The sequence below is a fragment of the Anomaloglossus baeobatrachus genome, chromosome 1, assembly GCF_048569485.1.
Source record: "Anomaloglossus baeobatrachus isolate aAnoBae1 chromosome 1, aAnoBae1.hap1, whole genome shotgun sequence".
Taxonomy (NCBI): domain Eukaryota; kingdom Metazoa; phylum Chordata; class Amphibia; order Anura; family Aromobatidae; genus Anomaloglossus; species Anomaloglossus baeobatrachus.
Window position 1 is genome coordinate 873615544 of NC_134353.1, and position 21076 is coordinate 873636619.

A 21076-nucleotide genomic window follows, 5' to 3' on the forward strand; every position below is an offset into this window, starting at 1 on the left:
GTTGTTCTGAAGCCACTCCTTTGTTATTTTAGCTGTGTGCTTAGGGTCATTGTCTTGTTGGAAGGTGAACCTTCGGCGAAGTCTGAGGTCCAGAGCACTGTGGAAGAGATTTTCTTCCAGGATCTCTCTGTACTTGGCCGTATTCATCTTTCCTTCAATTGCAACCAGTCGTCCTGTCCCTGCAGCTGAAAAACACCCCATAGCATGATGCTGCCACCACAATGTTTCACTGTTGGGATTGTATTAGGCAGGTGATGAGCAGTGTCTGGTTTTCTGCACACATACCACTTAAAATCATCACCAAAAAGTTCTATTTACGTCTCATTAGACCAGAGAATCTTATTTCTCATAGTCTGGGAGTCCTTCATGTTTTTTTTGCAAGCAAACTATGTGGGCTTTCATATGTCTTGCACTGAGGAGAGGCTTCCGTCGGGCCAGTCTGCCATAAAGGCCCGACTGGTGGAGGGCTGCAGTGATAGTTGACTTTGTGCAAATTTCTCCCATCTCCCTACTGCATCTCTGGAGTTCAGCCACAGTGATCTTGGGGTTCTTCGTTACCTCTCTCATCAAGGCTCTTCTCCCACGATTGCTCAGTTTGGCTGGATGGCCAGGTCTAGGGAGAGTGCTGGTGGTCCCAAACTTCTTCCATTTAAGGACTATGGAGGCCACTGTGCTCTTAGGAGCCTTGAGTACTGCAGAAATTATTTTGTAACCTTGGCCAGATCTGTGCCTTGCCACAATTTTGTCTCTGAGCTCTTTGGGCAGTTCCCGTGACCTCATGATTCTCATTTGGTCTGACATGCACTGTGAGCTGTGAGGTCTTATATAGAGAGGTGTGTGCCTTCCCAAATAAAGTTCTATCAATTTAATTAAACACAAGTGGACTCCAATGAAGGGGTAGAACCTTTTCAAAGAGGATCACAAGGAAAGGGACAGCATGTGACTTAAATATGAGTGTGAGCAAAGGGTCTGAATACTTATGACCATGTGATTTTTCAGTTTTTCTGGTTTAATAAGTTTGCAAAAAAAAGTCCACATTTCTGTTTATTTTCTGTCAAGATGGGGTGCAGAGTGTACATTAATGAGAAAAAATGAACTTTTTTTGAATTCACCAAATGGCTGCAAAGAAACAGTGAAAAATTTAAAGGGGTCTGAATATTTTCTGTACCCACTGTAACTTTCGACCACATGGTATCCAATAAAAAGACCGTACATTAATATCCTAAAATGATCTACAAGGAAATAAAAAAAAAAATTAAAAAATTCTTAACTAAAAAGATGAAGCCTTGATGACAACACTGGTGAAAAAGGCCTGGAAGCAAATATAATATTGTTTGTGTGCTTCTAAAAGATCAAACAATTGCATTTAACCAGAAAGAAAACAGAATCAACTTTCAAAAAACTAATTTTAATCAAAACAAAAAAAATTGTTGATCATTAACAAGTTTATAAAACAGTGATTTAGTTACATAAATAAATTGATATCAGTGTATCAAATCTTAATTACTTTCAACTTCATGAGCATGTTTACATGGGGTGATGAAGTACAACCTTTTTACCTAGTATAATAAATAAAATGAAGAGCATGAAAGTTCTCTTTTTTCTTCTAAACAAAAATACTTACAAACATACCTAAAGCATGTTCTCTAATGAAGGGAACGAGAGACACTAAACAACTTTTGCACCAAAAACAAAAAAGTAAAAAAAAAAAAAAAAAAATAAAAAATAAAAATCTGTTTTTGTAAGCACAAGGATACAGAACCATTCAGCTAACCAAAAATAAGATAAAAATTAAAATAAAAAAAAGGACACACTATCGGAACCAATATGTTGGTATTTAATTATAATGAACAGTTTGGTAGTTAGATCTCCAGTTTGGTTATTTTAAAGCATTAAGACAAGGCAAGATAGAAGGCTGTTTTTTTTTTGTTTGTTTGATTAAATCTAGATACAAAAAAATAAAAATAAAAAAATAAAAATTAAAATAAAAATTGAACACGTTTGAACAGTCATACCTATGCAACGTTCCGTCCTGCACAAAGTGAAGACATATATATAATTGTGCACAATAGGTTAGCTTATTGTTAGCTTGCTGCCAAGGCGTCATGGATGAATATCTATTTTTGGATGCATTTTTTTATTTGTTTTTTTGTGGTTGTTTGAAATGTCTCTTGGAAGATCTCTGCGGCCCCCAAGCCCCCCTTTTTTATTTTATTTGTGGCATATACTATTAAATTGCTAAGGCTTGCAGCTCTGGCTAATAGAAGATGTCTTTAAAAAAAAAAGGAGGCCAGGTATGCGCATATTAATGTAAAATATTCCTACGGATTGGTAAATGAAAAAATAAAATAAAAATAAAAAATTAAAATAAATTAAAAAAATAAAATAAAATAACAATAAAAATGTATTTTCCAACCAGTATCAGCCCAGCCATGCAGTGAATCAAGGTGGCTCTGCATAGATGCCCAGCATGTAATGATCACCACCAAAGCCAACACTGAAGCGAGGCCCGTGTCTCACTTGGATATGTTCTCCTCCTGTGTTTAGTCTGTTTAAAACCAAGCTACTGCAGCTTCAAGTATTTTGCATTACATAGAATAATCTTTATAAATTAGTTAATGTTATACTTTGTTTTCAATATTCAGACATATACTATAATATATATATACAGTACAATAAATGCTCTCATTCTTTATTTCTTGATAATCCCTGAGAATGTATGTTGACAGTCGCTAAGTTTCCACATGCTTGTGGTGCCATGCTTTTTTAGATGAACCGCGTTGCAAAGCCACGTAAAGTCAGCCTTAATTTTTTTGGATTTTTTTGTATTTTTCACATCATACTAGTATTGTTTTATTTTTGGAGGGGGGGAGGGGTTCTGTGGTTAAGTATGTTGAAATGTAAAGAATGATATACAGAGGAGTAAAGCTGGATCCTTTCGAGGTACTTGTCGCGGGGATGACGGGTTTAAGGAATTTTTATTCTTTTTGTATTTAAAGTTTGGTATTTTGTTTTCTTCAAGATGTTCTGTCTCTTAAAGCCATTTTTTTGTTTTGTTTTTTTCCTTTGAGGCTGTGAACGAATACAGAAACAGGAGAGCTATGTGGGCTTTTGCCACTCGACAACATATACTCAGTGTAAACCAAACCTTCAACCTCTCTCACACACACACAGATACTTAAAAAAATAAAAATAAAAAAATAAAATAAAAAAAATATAAAAAAAAAAAAAACACAAACTTTCACAACATGACAATTTAGTTTGCAAACTCAATTTTAACTATACACAATACCGGTGTGGCTCTTTTTTTTTGTGTTTTGACTTTTTTTTTTTCTTAAGTTAAAAAGGATAAAAAGGCAGGCTCAAGTAAAAACAAACCTCCCCACCCCTCCCCCATTCACACGTTGTCAACCGAAGCGCTCACGGACCAGCATCATCAGTTTCTTTTTTCCTTTGTAGATTTGTTTTAGGTTGTCGATGAACTGTGTAAACTGAATGTGTCCGTCGTGAGCCATTAAGAAGGTCTCTCGGGCCTTGCTAAGAAACTCTATAAATTCACTGTAGTGTCGAGGACTGATGTGTGTGAGCCGCGAATGTGTGGTGTTGATGTAGGCCCCGATTGTGGCATCCAAGAGCTGTCTCAAAGGGGATTTGTCCAGTGACATAAGCTTGCCAGAGTTCCTCCGTCCATGGAGTCCCACCATCCCAGGGGTGGTCAAAGTGCACCTGCGCAAAATGTCTGAAAGTACTGTTGCACATTTGACACTAGTGACCACAAGAGGTATTATCGCCGCTAACTCGTTTTTCCCAAGAGAGTGGCTGAGCGCACATGCCCACAAAACGTCATTAATGGCAGGGTGTGTATCCTGGTTGTAACTCAGGTTCAGATGTGTCATGGCCAAGGTAGCCAGTTTGTACGCCCTCATGGGGTACCCGCGGTGCTCCATGTACCGCGCTATCGTGAAAAGCTGTGTGTAGCTCATGCCGGTCGCAGCAGCATCCAGGACAATTTGGTAAGCAGTCTCAAAAGCTATGTGATCCTTTTCACATAAAGTAAGTGCTGAGAGGGCACAGTTTTGAGGGTCCTTCATAGCACACTGGAGCGCAAGCGTCCTAGCACTGCTGGCCAGCTTTTCCTGTTGATGGCAGTCCAGATGCAGTCTGACGATGGTGCTGTTGGACATCACCGTGGTCGCTACGATGCTAGTGGCCTCCGTTGGCGTGAAGAGAGTGAACCAGCTCTGCATGATGCTGTCGAGTGCATAAACACCTGCGTAAGAGAGGAGGGACTATTAACAAGTGTGGTCACATTAGGATTTCCAAAAGTGGCTTGATGGCTGCCTGTATATGAATATTCACAACAAGGCGATTTATTCTGTCCCAACAAAAAGGCTGCAGTGAATCCAGTCCAAATAATAGAACAGATGTTTCACAAATTTGCCAATATCACTTTTGATAATTTGGATGGTGGGCAAATCTGCAAGGAATTTAGAAATGGGAAAACCGGTTCCTTTCAAATTAAGTCTTAAAAGGGAACCTGTCCCGTGGAAAAATGCTATTAACGTGCAGAAATTAATGGAGTTAATCTACAGGTTAACAGCATTCCGAACCAGCCCGGCGCCTGCACATTATTCCTGGCAACGTTCCGGTTTCCATCATGGAGGCGATGCCAGCGCAGCTTCAGTCACTGTTCTGTGTATCGAGAGCAGTTGTAACTGCACCTCGGCACTGACGGACAGCCGCTCTGCATTAGAGGAGGTTGTCAGTTAGGCAGCAGTCACACTTGCGAGTGACTTGGCGAGTCTCGCATCGGCATCACCCGGCACGGCCGCACATTCTCTGGGCAGGATAGGGTAAGCTGCATGTATTTCTATGTAGCGGAGACGCCCCTGCTAGGAGTGAGCGGCCATGCCGAGTGATGTCGATACGAGACTCACCGAGCCACTCTGGCCTTAGTGCGGGTGCACCGCTACAGCTGCTCTCCATACACAGAGCAGTGACTGAACCTGCACCGGTGTCGCTTGCATGACGGAAACAGGAATGCCGTTGGGAGGATTAAAGTTAAATTTCCTCCTGGCAGCAAGGTTTATTTGTGCAGGCGCCAATCAAGTTCAGAATGCTATTTACCTTCAGGTTAAACAGCTTTTTTTTCCCCCACAAGATAATTCCAAAAAGACCACTTTCTTAAAGGGAACCTATCTACCTACTACTGAGAATAAAGAGGATGGGGGTGGGGAACCCTAGATCTGCACAGATGTAGGAAATTTTCACACAATGAGTAGAGACCCACAAACTACACTGTGTAACGCTCCAAGATACAGAACAGCGATACTGCACAAACCTAGCTGACCGCACCCATGTACTCACCTACTTCAGTTGCACACGTTACCAACCACCTGACCATTTCCCGCCGCCGCCAGTTTAAAGTGGATAACGTCATACGCATTACCTAAAAGAAAAAATAATATTGAAATGGGGTTTATTAAGACAATCACTGAACTTTTATAGGAACTGTATGATGTCTCCAACAGCAGAGTCTTTCAATGGAATGGTTCACTACTAGGACAACTCCTTTCTCATTTGCCATGCTCGTCCCGCATAAAAATAAGACCCAAACTTACCTATGGGGCCAGCACAGTTCCAGCAATGTTGGAACTCGCGTTCCAGGGAACATTGGGACATTATGAGGACGCACGAACCCTGCTACCGATCAGCGCCGACTTCCTTCTCTCAGCTTCGGACGCTTCACAGGCAGCGAGTGCGGATACTCACCCAATTCCTGTTAATTACTTGCAGGGAGAGAGACGCTGGCAGTGATTAGTTGCGGGGCTCGAATGTTAGAATGGGACCTGGCAATGCGAGTTCCAACATCTCAGGAACCAAGTTGTAACTGGAGGAGAGTATAGGCTTTGTTATTTTTATGGGGGGGGGGGACATGGGAAATGAGAAAGGGTTTGGGGGTTGTCCTAGTAGTGACCCACTCCTTTAAAGACTTTCTCACCAAGTTCAAGGTACCAATCTGGGCCCTTATTTTATTTCTGCTGCTCCCATTGTTTATTTTTTAATCTGCCATCCAATTTTAGAGACCTCAACATTTATATTTAGTGCGTTTAACTCTTTGCCAAGTGGGTGTGGCTCTCCAGATACTTGGGGGGGTGGGTGGGTTGCAGTGTCTATGATGCTTTGTGTTACACTATAAGCCACGCCCTTTTAGAAAACAAGAAAAAAAAAATTAAGACAATTGAAGTTTGAAAAAGGTCCATCCCTTATTGTGGAAAAAGAAGGGAATTTTGTTTACTTACCGTAAATTCCTTTTCTTCTAGCTCCAATTGGGAGACCCAGACAATTGGGTGTATAGCTTATGCCTCCGGAGGCCACACAAAGTATTACACTAAAAGTGTAAAGCCCCTCCCCTTCTGCCTATACACCCCCAGTGCTCACGGGCTCATCAGTTTTGGTGCAAAAGCAAGAAGGAGGAAAAAATTATAAATTGGTTTAAAGTAAATTCAATCCGAAGGAATATCGGAGAACTGAAACCATTCAACATGAACAACATGTGTACACAAAAAACAGGGGCGGGTGCTGGGTCTCCCAATTGGAGCTAGAAGAAAAGGAATTTACGGTAAGTAAACAAAATTCCCTTCTTTGTCGCTCCATTGGGAGACCCAGACAATTGGGACGTCCAAAAGCAGTCCCTGGGTGGGTAAATAATACCTCATAATAGAGCCGCAACCGGCTCCGTCCTACAGGTGGGCAACCGCCGCCTGAAGGACTCGCCTACCTAGGCTGGCATCCGCCGAAGCATAGGTATGCACCTGATAGTGTTTCGTGAAAGTGTGCAGGCTCGACCAGGTAGCCGCCTGACACACCTGCTGAGCCGTAGCCTGGTGCCGCAAAGCCCAGGACGCTCCCACGGCCCTGGTAGAATGGGCCTTCAGCCCTGAGGGAACCGGAAGCCCCGAGGAACGATAAGCCTCGAGAATTGGTTCCTTGATCCATCGAGCCAGGGTTGATTTGGAAGCTTGTGACCCTTTACGCTGGCCAGCGACAAGGACAAAGAGTGCATCCGAGCGGCGCAGGGGCGCCGTACGAGAAATGTAGAATCTGAGTGCTCTCACCAGATCTAACAAGTGCAAATCCTTTTCACATTGGTGAACTGGATGAGGACAAAAAGAGGGTAAGGAGATATCCTGATTGAGATGAAAGGGGGATACCACCTTAGGGAGAAAGTCCGGAACCGGACGCAGAACCACCTTGTCCTGGTGAAACACCAGGAAGGGGGCTTTGCATGACAGCGCTGCTAGCTCAGACACTCTCCGAAGTGAAGTGACTGCTACTAGAAAAACCACCTTCTGCGAAAGGCGTGAGAGAGAGATATCCCTCATTGGCTCGAACGGTGGTTTCTGAAGAACCATCAGCACCCTGTTCAGATCCCAGGGTTCTAACGGACGCTTGTAAGGAGGGACGATGTGACAAACCCCCTGCAGGAACGTGCGTACCTGTGGAAGTCTGGCTAGGCGCTTCTGAAAAAACACAGAGAGCGCTGAGACTTGTCCCTTAAGGGAGCCAAGCGACAAACCCTTTTCCAATCCGGATTGAAGGAAGGAAAGAAAAGTGGGCAAGGCAAATGGCCAGGGAGTAAAACCCTGATCAGAGCACCAGGATAAGAATATCCTCCACGTCCTGTGGTAGATCTTGGCGGACGTTGGTTTCCTAGCCTGTCTCATAGTGGCAATGACCTCTTGAGATAACCCTGAAGACGCTAGGATCCAGGACTCAATGGCCACACAGTCAGGTTGAGGGCCGCAGAATTCAGATGGAAAAACGGCCCTTGAGACAGCAAGTCTGGTCGGTCTGGTAGTGCCCACGGTTGGCCGACCGTGAGATGCCACAGATCCGGGTACCACGACCTCCTCGGCCAGTCTGGAGCAACGAGGATGGCGCGGCGGCAGTCGGCCCTGATCTTGCGTAACACTCTGGGCAACAGTGCCAGAGGAGGGAACACATAAGGGAGTTGAAACTGCGACCAATCCTGAACTAAGCCGTCTGCCGCCAGAGCTCTGTGATCTTGAGACCGTGCCATGGATGTCGGGACCTTGTTGTCGTGCCGGGACGCCATTAGGTCGACGTCCGGCATTCCCCAGCGGCAACAGATCTCCTGAAACACGTCCGGGTGAAGGGACCATTCCCCTGCGTCCATGCCCTGGCGACCGAGAAAGTCTGCTTTCCAGTTTTCTACGCCCGGGATGTGAACTGCGGATATGGTGGAGGCTGTGGCTTCCACCCACAGCAGAATCCGCCGAACTTCCTGGAAGGCTTGCCGACTGCGTGTCCCGCCTTGGTGGTTGATGTATGCCACCGCTGTGGAGTTGTCCGACTGAATTCGGATCTGCTTGCCTTCCATCCACGGCTGGAACGCCTTTAGGGCAAGATACACTGCCCTTATCTCTAGAACATTGATCTGAAGGGAGGACTCTGTCTGAGTCCAAGTCCCCTGAGCCCTGTGGTGGAGAAAGACCGCTCCCCACCCTGACAGGCTCGCGTCCGTCGTGACCACCGCCCAGGATGGGGGCAGGAAGGATTTCCCCTTCGACAGAGAAGTGGGGAGGATCCACCACTGAAGGGAAGCTTTGGCTGCCCGAGAAAGGGAGACGTTCCTGTCGAGGGACGTCGACTTCCTGTCCCATTTGCGGAGAATGTCCCATTGAAGAGGGCGCAGATGAAACTGCGCAAAAGGAACTGCCTCCATTGCTGCCACCATCTTCCCTAGGAAGTGCATGAGGCGCCTCAGGGGGTGTGACTGACCATGAAGGAGAGATTGCACCCCTGTCTGTAGTGAACGCTGTTTGTTCAGCGGAAGTTTCACTATCGCTGAGAGAGTATGAAACTCCATGCCAAGATATGTCAGTGATTGGGCCGGTGTCAGATTTGACTTTGGAAAATTGATGATCCACCCGAAACTCTGGAGAGTTTCCAGAGCAATGTTCAGGCTGTGTTGGCATGCCCCTTGAGAGGGTGCCTTGACAAGGAGATCGTCTAAGTAAGGGATCACCGAGTGTCCCTGAGAGTGTAGGATTGCCACCACTGTTGCCATGACCTTGGTGAAGACCCGTGGGGCTGTCGCCAGGCCAAAAGGCAGTGCCACGAACTGAAGGTGTTCGTCCCCTATGGCGAAGCGCAGGAAGCGCTGATGCTCTGGTGCAATCGGTACGTGGAGATAAGCATCTTTGATGTCTATTGATGCCAGGAAATCTCCTTGGGACATTGAGGCGATGACGGAGCGGAGCGATTCCATCCGGAACCGCCTGGTTTTCACATGCTTGTTGAGCAGTTTTAGGTCCAGAACGGGACGGAAGGATCCGTCCTTTTTTGGCACCACGAACAAGTTGGAGTAAAAACCGTGACCCCGTTGCTGAAGAGGAACAGGATCACCACTCCTTCCGCCTTCAGGGTGCCCACCGCCTGCATAAGAGCCTCGGCTCTGTCGGGGGGCGGAGATGTTCTGAAGAAACGAATCGGAGGACGAGAGCTGAACTCTATCTTGTAACCGTGAGATAGAATGTCTCTCACCCATCGGTCTTTTACTTGTGGCAGCCAGGTGTCGCAAAAACGGGAGAGCCTGCCACCGACCGAGGATGCGGTTTGAGGAGGCCGAAAGTCATGAGGAGGCCGCTTTGGGAGCGGTTCCTCCGGCGGTCTTTTTAGGACGTGACTTAGACCGCCATGCATCGGAGTTCCTCTGACCTGTCTGAGGCCTTTTGGACGAGGAAAATTGAGACCTGCCCGCGGTCCGAAAGGACCGAAACCTCGATTGTACCTTCCGTGGTTGAGGTCTGTTTGGTTTGGACTGGGGTAAGGATGAATCCTTTCCCTTGGATTGTTTAATGATTTCATCCAATCGCTCACCAAACAAGCGGTCGCCAGACAATGGCAAACCGGTTAAGAACTTTTTTGGAAGCAGAGTCTGCCTTCCATTCACGTAGCCACATGGCCCTGCGGAGTACCACCGAATTGGCGGATGCCACCGCCGTACGGCTCACTGAGTCCAGGATAGCATTAATGGCGTAGGACGCAAACGCCGACGTCTGATTGGTTAAGGACACCACTTGCGGGGCAGATGTACGTGTTACAGCATTAATCTGCGCCTGACAAGCTGAGATAGCTTGGAGCGCCCATACGGCTGCGAATGCTGGAGCAAAAGACGCGCCTATAGCTTCATAGATGGATTTCAACCATAGTTCCATCTGTCTGTCAGTGGCATCTTTGAGTGAAGCCCCATCTTCCACTGCAACTATGGATCTAGCCGCCAGTCTGGAGATTGGAGGATCCACCTTAGGACACTGAGTCCAGCCCTTAACAACCTCGGGGGGGAAAGGGATAACGTGTGTCCTTAAGGCGCTTGGAAAAACGCTTGTCTGGACAGTCTCGGTTTTTCTGGATTGCCTCTCTGAAGTCAGAGTGATCCAGAAACATATTTAATGTACGCTTTGGAAACCTGAAACGGAATTTCTCCTGAGAAGCAGACTCCTCAATTGGGGGAGCTGGGGGAGAAATATCCAACACCTGATTGATGGTCGCTATAAGGTCATTCACTACTGCGTCACCTTCAGGTGTATCTAGGTTGAGAGCGGCTTCAGGATCAGAATCCTGATCTGATACCTCCGCTTCATCCTCCAGAGAGTCCCCCTGCTGGGACCCTGAACAGTGTGATGAAGTGGAGGGAATTTCCCAGCGACCCCGCTTGGGCGGCCTGGGACTGCGGTCCGTGTCAGAGACCTCACCCTGGGACCTATGGGTTACCCCAGGGGCACTTTGCTGTTCCAAATGAGGGGGACCAGGGGTCAAGGACTGGACAGTGCCCGGGGCCTGAATCACCGGTCTGGACTGTAAGGCTTCCAGTATTTTAGCAGACTATTTATCCATACTCTCAGACAGTTTGTCAGCAAAGGCTGCAAACTCCGTCCCTGTCACCTGGACAGTGGTAGCAGGTGGTTCCACCTGGGCCACCTGTAGCAGAGGCTCCGGCTGAGTAAGTGCCACAGGGGCCGAGCATTGCACACAATGAGGGTCAGTGGAACCTGCCGGTAGTATAGCCGCACATGAGGTACAGGTTGCAAAGTACGCCTGTGCTTTGGCACCCTTGCTTTTTGCGGATGACATGTTGTCTCCTCTGAGAACAACCAGGAGGGTATATAGCCAAAAATAAACAGAGCGACCGTACAGTGCAAATGTATAGCCTATAAGCCTATATATATATATATATATACACACTTCGGTACTCAGTGGGGCCAGCACCAGAGGTGCTGCTTACCGACCGCTGAGAGCGGTTGTGTGATCACCAGATTCCCTGCCTGGGTCTCCCTGTGTTGTCTCTCCTCTCCAGCATCTGAATCGCTGACAGGAATGGCTGCCAGCGTTCTGTGGGGAGGAGGGGACCGTGGGCGTGCCCAAGAAAAGTGCGGGAATCTAGTGCCCCAGTGTACTGAGTGAGGAGGGAGGAGGATACAAATGTATGCTCCAGCCCTCGGCGCTGACGATCTGTGCAGCGTCCCGCCCTTCCCCTGACTGGCAGGCCTGTGGGCGGGAATAAACGACACTAGGCCACAGAAGCCGGGGACTAAAGTTATAAGCGCGGCCGGCAATAAGCGCGGCCGCGCGGTAGTCCCCCGGCGCACTAACACCTCCAGCAGTGCTGGAAAGTGTCTGGCACAAGCGCTCCATGTCCGGTGCACTAACACACCCAGCCGAGCTGGAAAGTGTATGGCACAAGCGCTCCATGCGCGATAGTCCCCGGCGCACTAACACACCCAGCAGTGCTGCAATGTGTGTGGCACCAGCGCTCCATGCGCTGTCCCCACGGGGACACAGAGTACCTCACAGTAGCAGGGCCTTGTCCCTGACGATACCCGGCTCCTATCCAGCAGATTCCCAGGGGCTGCGGAGGGAGCACGGTCGCAGTGCCTGGAGACCGATCCGGTTCCCACTTCACCCAGAGCCCATTAAGGGATGGGGAAGGAAAACAGCATGTGGCTCCTGCCTGTGTACCCGCAATGGGTACCTCAACCTTAACAACACCGCCGACAAAGTGGGGTGAGAAGGGAGCATGCTGGGGGCCCTGTTATGGGCCCTCTTTTCTTCCATCCGACCTAGTCAGCAGCTGCTGCTGACTAAGCTGTGGAGCTATGCGTGGATGTCTGCCTCCTTCGCACAAAGCATAAAAACTGAGGAGCCCGTGAGCACGGGGGGTGTATAGGCAGAAGGGGAGGGGCTTTACACTTTTAGTGTAATACTTTGTGTGGCCTCCGGAGGCATAAGCTATACACCCAATTGTCTGGGTCTCCCAATGGAGCGACAAAGAAAACCCACAAAAAACACAAACCAAAAGATAACGCTACACTCAACAGTGGGAATAAGAAGGAAAAAAAAAAGAAGAAAAAAAACCAAACAAACTGGGCACCTGAATAGGTGATAGGCCCGTTAAGGTCAAACTCATTTTCAAAATACACACTTAATTTGTAAAGCTTCAGGTGACCCACATCTACAAAATGCAGAGAAGCTACAAGAAAAAAAAAATAAATAAAAAAAAAATTGTCATGCTGGTAAACCAGAAATGCCCGTGCACTACCAGGTTTCCCCTACGGCAGAGCTGCGGGGAATTTATCACTTGCCAATGGATTCCCCACAGATCACCCCCTGGAGCCCTATCTGCAGGACATCCTATGACAGAAGTCACTTACCAGAAAACCCTTTTCAGGCCATAATTTTATTCTAATAATACAGTTTGGTATTTGGATTTCTGGGGATTAAAAATCAGTCCTGAGCAATGTTCACATGTTGCATTTTTTGCAGTTTTTATTTTTATGCAAATTAAATGCTGCTTTTTACATAACGGACAAAAGCGATGATTTCAGACATCTCCTGCACACGATTGTTTTCCCTCTGACAATGAGAATTCTGCAGCATGCTAATTCTCTCAGCGTTTTTGCAGTGTTTTTTTTTATCTATAAAAAAAAATGAAGAAAAAAAATAAAATAAAGGAACAGTGTTTTTGGAGGTTAAGGCCTTGTGCCCATGAGCATTTTTTGTTTGGAGTTTTCTTCATGCGTTTTTCCTGGCTTATTTTAATCAATGAAAGCAAGGAAAAAGCTTTCCAGCAAAGTCTATGAGAATTGTGACTTGCTGTGCACACGCTGCTTCTTTTTTTCTTGCAGATTTAGTTGCTCTAAAAAGAAGCAGCATGTCAATTGTTTCTGCATTTATTTCCTGCGTTTCTATAATCTCCTGCAATGCTTTATCACTACAGGGGATTATAGTGCAACACTTCGCCTCACACAATGTGCATACAGCATGGTGTGTGAGGCTCTCTGTAGCTCAGTAACCCGGGGTGGTCCTGGAGACGACCCAGGGTTACTATGGCAGCGATTGGGTCCCTGTGATCGCATTACAGGGACCGGATCACCAGGGAGAGGTAAGCGATTCCTCTTCCTGCCTTCTGAATGCTGCGATTGCACTGATCGCATCATTTAGGGGATTAAACTGCCAGGAGCATCGCAGGGAACACTCTGGGCATTGAGAGCCGGGTCTCAGCTGTAAAATCAGCCAGAGACCCAGTGGAGATCGTGAAGGGTTAAGCAACTGAACCCACACGACTGCCATAAACGAAAAAAACAAAAAAACAAAAAACACAAAAAGCAGGAAAATCACAAAAAAGTGCAAAAGCAATAAAAAAAAAAGTGCATTTTTCCTGCCAAAACATGCTTTTCTATGGTGCAGAAAAGAAGCACATAAAAAAAGCAAAGTGGGCACACAGCCTAAGACTAACTTTACTTAACATGTACTGCAGACAAACACATGTAAACTGCACATGAATAACACTGCACAGGAGGTGCCTCAAAAAAATAACGCAAAAATGAGCATTTTGAATTTAACTCTTTTACTGCCAAGAGATCAGGTTTTGACTGCAGACTATAAAATTCTGTATGTGAACAAAGCCCTGTACAAGAAAACACAGCTTTCATTTTATTTGTCGCCATCACCAGAATCATTGGTTATCATGGGCCAAGGTCGATTGCACACACGACTGCATTTCCCAGCCCGGCCATGGGTCTTCTGACCGAACTCCATAGCCTTATAAGCAATAGGAGGCAGTGGAGTTCGGATCAGACCTGCAGCCAATCCAGACACAGTGGGCCACGTGCGATCCTGGCGCAATATACAGCATGCTTTTGTTCTCAAGACCCTGGAAAATGGAACGGCGAGGGACAGTCAGAGCCGGCGAGGGACAGTCAGAGCCGGCGAGGGACAGTCAGAGCCGGCGAGGGACAGTCAGAGCCGGCGAGGGACAGTCAGAGCCGGCGAGGCACAGTCAGAGCCGGCGAGGCACAGTCAGAGCCGGCGAGGCACAGTCAGAGCCGGCGAGGCACAGTCAGAGCCGGCGAGGCACAGTCAGAGCCGGCGAGGCACAGTCAGAGCCGGCGAGGCACAGTCAGAGCCGGCGAGGCACAGTCAGAGCCGGCGAGGGCACTTGCTACATTCTGATCTCTGACAAGCCTCACTATTAAAGCCCGTTATTTATCTATTGGTAATTGACCGATTAGCATATCGACAATGGACGTGGCAGAACCTAGCACAAGCCTCAATTATAGCGACATATTTCCTAGGCAAGCTGAAAATTACCCTAATCACCACCAGGACCCGCACTACGAGGCGCCGGGCTCTTCCACAAATAATGAATCTTGGGATTTGATCGGTCCCATACACTTTTGCAGCAGTGGTAAAAAGCTGATACATTGAGTATGTACAGACAGAACAGTGTATCAGGGGAAATGCGTTTTGCTTTGAAGTTTATAAAAAGGGTAAAAAAAAAAAAAAAAGGCTTATTCTGAATGTTGTCCATTTACCACTTGGGAATAAAGGAATTGATTTCACACGCTGTTTGGCAAGACTATTAGAGGGCCCATAGATAACCATTATGAGGAATCAATAATAAGCTTAACCTATACATCACCCCTCTGCTCAATATTCGGGTGTTTTACTGGAATGTAGATTGCAAAAGGTTGTGCAACCTTTATAGAAAATGCAAAAAAGGAACTGGAACTACAAATCCCAGCAACACAGCTGCTACATAGTAATACTCCATAGTACCCACCTGAAGGCCCAGCTCCAAGGATACTTTCAGCAGCGTTATATCTGGTAAGCTGTCCATCAACGTTGCGATTTTGAATGCATCTTGTGCTAGTTTAAATATGTGCGATGAGGAGTGAATATTTTTCTGGATGGATTCTAACACTGTTTCCAGTCTCCGAACATCACCTGCATATGGGAGAGAAAAGGCATCTGATCAGCATTTAGGCTCCTGCGAAAATACCTATTCCAGGCACATCAGGAATCAGTGGAGGAAAGCCCCGAGAAGAAAGCAGATGGTCCTGAAGCATGGCTGACCAGGGGAGGCTTCAAGGCAAACAATTCGGTCAACCAAAGGGATTTTTTTTGTGAATTTGTCTTAAGATAAACAATATAAGTCTGGATGCGACCACTCAGATTTTTAGAAATTAGAAAACTGAGGAGACTTAAGGGGGCTTTACACGCTACGATATCGTTAATGTTTTATCGTTGGGGTCACATTGTTGGTGACGCACATCCGGCGTCATTAACAATATCGCAGCGTGTGACACTGACCAGCGACCTTAAGCGACCTCAAAAATGGTGAAAATCGTTCACCATGGAGAGGTCGTCCCAAAACCAAAAATCGGTATTTGTTGATTATCGACGTTGTTCATCGCTCCTGTGGCAGCACACATCGCTGTGTGTGACACCGCAGGAGCGAGGAACGTCTCCTTACCTGCCGCCGGCCACAATGCGGAAGGAAGGAGGTGAGCGGGATGTTACGTCCCGCTCATCTCCGCCCCTCCGCTTTGATTGGCTTAGTGACGTCACTGACCAGGTAAGTGCGTGTGACGCTGCCGTAGCGATAATGTTCGCTACGGCAGCGAACACACGATATCGCACACACAACTGTGGCGGGTACTTACACGCTCGATATTGCTAGCGATGTCGTAGCGTGTAAAGCCCGCTTAACTCTTTTGGCTCAGACAGTGTTTAAAAGGAACAGTACAGAATGACTGTTCAAGCAAAGTACAGGCGCTCGGTGCATCATGGCGGGGGCAATCATAAGTGCACCTTCCCACCTATGTACTTTCCATTTATCTCCACACCCCTCTTTGATTGATGACTGGCTTCATAGAGATCGATATAAAAGAGATAGATGGAAAACAAGCAGGTGGGAAGGTGCACTTATGTTTGGCCCCGCCATGATGCACCGGCTCCTGGACTGTCATCAGTACAGAATGACTGCTCACACAGACTCCCTTTAAATTTGTATCCATATGACTGGCATATACAAATCACATAGTTCATGCATATTTGAAAGCCTGAACATCTAGGACTTGTCACATTGATGTTTGGTGACCGCTTTAAAAAGGGACTGTCTGCAAAGAATGACTGTTCAAACCAAGCACAGGTGCTCGGTGCATTATGGCGGGGCCAAACATTTAAATGCATCTTCCCACCTGCGTATTTTCCATCAATCTCCACCATTCTCTGGCTGTATAAGGCTGCTTTCACACATCCGTTTTTTCCTGTGCGGCACAATCCGGCGCTTTGCAGAAAAAAAAAATCAACCTTTTTTTTTGCCGCCGGTTGTGTTTTTTTTTGCATAGACTTACATTAGTGCCATATTGTGCCGCATGGGCTTGCGTTCCGTCCGTTTTTTTCCCTGGCACGTTGCGGCGCGATTTGCAATGCATGACTATGGACGCCACATGCGGCAAAAAACGCATTCGGACGCCGCATGCGTTTTTTTCCACTGCGCATGCTCAGTAGCCTGCCGCAAGCGGCAAAAAACGTACGGGCTGCATGTAAAAAACTTATGCAAAGGATGTGGTATTGTCGCCGCATCCGTTGCATAGGTTTTAGAGCCGTATTGCTAAAACCCCGGATGTGTGAAAGCAGCCTAAAGCCAGAATCAACACAAAAAAAAAAGGAGGATGGGAGTGTGGAGATTGAGGGAAAACCAGCAGTGGAAAGGATTAGCCCCGCCATGATGCACCAAGTGACTCTACTTGGTTTGAGCAGTCATTCTGAGGGGCCCTTTAAAGGGAACCTGTCAGGTCCCATATGCGTTCTGACCTATAAGCAGGGTGATGTGTGGCCTGGAAACCCCTTCCTACCCATCCCTGTGTTGTAATATTGTGTAATATGAATGTATAAAAAAAAGTTATATAAAACTTACACGTTCCCTATTTAAATAATCAGAGGCTCTGGTCCCCTGGGTGTCGCATCACCCCGTGGGCGTTTGCATGGTTTCCGTGGTATCACGCCCCTGTGGGCGTGATACCCTGGATTTACATGAGTGACGTCCCAGTCGCTCCTTGAGATCCCGCACGTTCGCGCTTACTATTCCCCCAGCAGTTATCCGGGTGCTCGCTTCTCAGCTTCAGACATACACTGCACATGCTCAGAAGACTCCTGCGGTTCCGGTCATGCGAAGAGCACGTCTGAAGCAGACATGCAAGCACTCGGATAACAAGACTGCGGGAATGGCAGGCACACACGCACAGGATCTCAAGGAGCTGTGACATCGCTCATATAAATCCATGGTATCGCGCCCACAGGGACGTGATACAACAGGAAGCATGCAAAACACCCACGGGGTGATGCGGCGCCCAGGGGACTAGACCCTCTGATCATTTACAGGGAACATGTAAGTAATAAAGTTTTTTTATACATTCATAATATACAATATTACAACGCAGGGATGGATAGGAAGGGGTTACTAGGCCACACATCACCCTGTAGGTCAGAATGCATATGGGACCTGACGGGTTCCTTTAAGGATTTCATCACTTTTAAAAAGGGGTAATTAATCTAGATTATTAATCCAAATGTACACTTTATAAAATACTTGTGCCTATATAGAGCTGAATGCTTGGTTTCAAACATTCCGTCCCATTGCCTCATGTCCAGCCCCTCTCTGTGCCGCCAATCTTGAGAAAGAGCCATTCTTTCACGTTAGTAAGGCTACTTTCTAACTTGCGTTGAACGGCATCCGTTGCATTGCGTTGTGTGACGGATGCAACGGATGTGTTGCATATAATGGCACAACGGATCGTACAAAACAACGGTAAGCTTTTTTTTTTTTCTTCTTTACAGTTTTACCGGCAGCAGACTATTGTTAACGATCAGCTGATCGCTCTCAATAGCCGGCGGCCGGGCGCTCAGCCGAGAGCTCTCACATGCCGGCGGCCGGGCGCTCAGCCGAGAGCTCTCACATGCCGGCGGCCGGGCGCTCAGCCGAGAGCTCTCACATGCCGGCGGCCGGGCGCTCAGCCGAGAGCTCTCACATGCCGGCGGCCGGGCGCTCAGCCGAGAGCTCTCACATGCCGGCGGCCGGGCGCTCAGCCGAGAGCTCTCACATGCCGGCGGCCGGGCGCTCAGCCGAGAGCTCTCACATGCCGGCGGCCGGGCGCTCAGCCGAGAGCTCTCACATGCCGGCAGCCGGGCGCTCAGCCGAGAGCTCTCACATGCCGGCGGCCGGGCGCTCAGCCGAGAGCTCTCACATGCCGGCGGCCGGGCGCTCAGCCGAAAGCTCTCACATGCCGGCGGCCGGGCGCTCAGCCGAGAGCTCTCACATGCCGGCGGCCGGGCGCTCAGCCGAGAGCTCTCACATGCCGGCGGCCGGGCGCTCAGCCGAGAGCTCTCACATGCCGGCGGCCGGGCGCTCAGCCGAGAGCTCTCACATGCCGACGGCCGGGCGCTCAGCCGAGAGCTCTCACATGCCGGCGGCCGGGCGCACAGCTGAACGTTCGGCCACCAAAACAAAGTTTCTGTGATTTTAAAAAAAAAAAAAAAAAAAAAAAAAAAAAAAAAAAAAAAGAAGAAAGCATGCGCAGTGAAAATTAAGGTTTCCGCCGCTCAAAAAAAGTTACATGCTGTGTTCCATCCGCCCGACGCAGCATCAAAATAACGATGCTGCATCGTCCAGCGGATGCAACGCTGACACTTGCGTTACAGTGCGTCGTCCATACAAGTCTATGGAGAATAGCGCAGTGCGTTAACGGACTGCGCTATACTCCATGGTGACGGACTGCGCTGGACGCAAGTGTGAAAGTACCCTAAAGAACTCATTGATACCAGCGTGTTCCTGTAATAGAACAGAGTGGCTGCGTAGAGTACAGTTCCACTCTAATAAATTCACCCAACTGTGATTTTAAAAAAAACAAACCAGTATTTCTCCAGATCGGATGGCCACCATTTTTTTGCTGAACTGTAGCCGGCTGTCATATGGTAAATTGAATGGCACTGCAAATCGAATTTTCAAGGAAAATTTGTCCGTAGCTACTCTCTGCATATTGAAGATTACCTACTATGCTGTGGAGTCTACGCAGAATGTGGGATAGATTTGAGGACAAAAAACAGACAAAAAGAAAAAACAAAAAAAAAAACAAAAAAAAAAAAACAAAAAACAAAACCACACCTCTCTGGTCACCCCGCTTCTGGGTCCCCAAGGTTCCATTCTACCCCCATTGGAGCTCTCGGCCTCTTCACTACAGGCGCAACCAGGCCTCAGAGGTCACTGTGTGCCATACGGTAGTGTCACACATCAAGGCTTTACAATCATATGATGCACACAGCGTCTGAGACCAGGTCATGGCTGGAAGTTGCAGCCAATACGGAGGAAACCAATGATGCGGTGCGCAGCAGCAGAGAGAGGCCAGAGGACTGGATGGTGGACAATAGGCAGAAGGGCAACAGGAGGGGAGTTTAAGCTTTTTTTTGTTTTTTTCACACATCTGCTGTATGATTATTATTCTACGGGGCTTGGATCGGCCATTCACTGGCCTCGGTAATAGTGGATTATCTGCCATCTGAGGACGCTCAATGCTAAAACAAAGTGGTGGACACAGTAGCAGCGGCTTAAAGCCACTGAGTATTTATTATAGCACATGACAGCTTTTTATATTAATTTCCCATAGCAATTGGACAATTTTTTCCAAAATTATGGGCCTCATTTATTAAATGAAAACCATTATCCTCCCCCATAGTTGTGGACACACCGGCAGGGAGAAATCGCAGCCATTTGAGTGCATTCAAATGAAATATGCATGCGGCAGAGCAGGGAACATTTATGCAAAATGCCTCAGAGGTAGCTGAGCAGACCCACAGCAACAATGCCCCAGAATGTAGAATACACGGCTGTGTGAGCGTAACCGACAGATTGTGGTGAGATGTGCAGAATATCCGAGCCCAAGCTCTGGCCACGTAGGGACCGTGCTGGGCACTAGGACATACCTTTGGCTGCGGTCAGCATTGTAGATGCCAGCTCACACTGCTGTGACTCAATATGACTCAGGGTGAACCAGCGGGGATAACGGTTAGGAACAACGGAGGCGATGTGGTGTGGCCGGGACATGTCTACAGTGGGAGCGGTGGATTCCAACACAAGCAACCTGCAGAGAAAACAGGGATGAATAATCCGAAGACCAGTAATGTCATTCCATCGAATACTCTCCCATATATTAATGTCACGTTAAAACACAATTTAGAGGGAATGTTTAGTTTGACCCTTTTGGGTTTTTTTTTTTTAAAAAAGGTTTTCTAGAAATATGTAAACAAAAAAAAAAAAAAACAAAAACCAAAAGTGTAGGTCACCAGACAGATTCACCAATATAGTATTTCCACTCGTAACCCATCCGCGGACCCACCCGCCGGCATCCACTGCCGCACACCCACCCGCCGGCATTCACTGCCGCACACCCACCCGCCGGCATCCACTGCCGCACACCCACCCGCCGGCATCCACTGCCGCACACCCACCCGCCGGCATCCACTGTCGCACACCCACCTGCCGGCATCCACTGCCGCACACCCACCCGCCGGCATCCACTGCCGCAGACCTAGTAGTCATGTACACTGCAGACTTGGCATCAACCATGCAACGAATCCTGAATGTGCAGACTTTGCCTTAAACTTTATTTCTATAACTGGTAATGCCTGGTCACTGATGGGCAAAAGTCTG

The 21076-nt window shown here is 47.6% G+C and overlaps 1 protein-coding gene across 1 annotated transcript in view; it reads right to left on the minus strand.

Annotated features, from left to right (window-relative positions):
- Positions 1-1387: 1387 nt before the first annotated feature.
- Positions 1388-21076, minus strand: part of ZSWIM6 (zinc finger SWIM-type containing 6) — a 158170-nt gene continuing 138481 nt past the window's right edge. Inside the window, exons 11-14 of the mRNA XM_075326342.1 lie at positions 20350-20507; positions 15149-15312; positions 5368-5449; positions 1388-4270 (exon numbers count right to left, since the gene is read on the minus strand). Coding sequence (XP_075182457.1) covers positions 3408-4270; positions 5368-5449; positions 15149-15312; positions 20350-20507 — 1267 coding nt within the window. The 3' untranslated portion in view covers positions 1388-3407. The remainder of the gene's footprint in view (positions 4271-5367; positions 5450-15148; positions 15313-20349; positions 20508-21076) is intronic.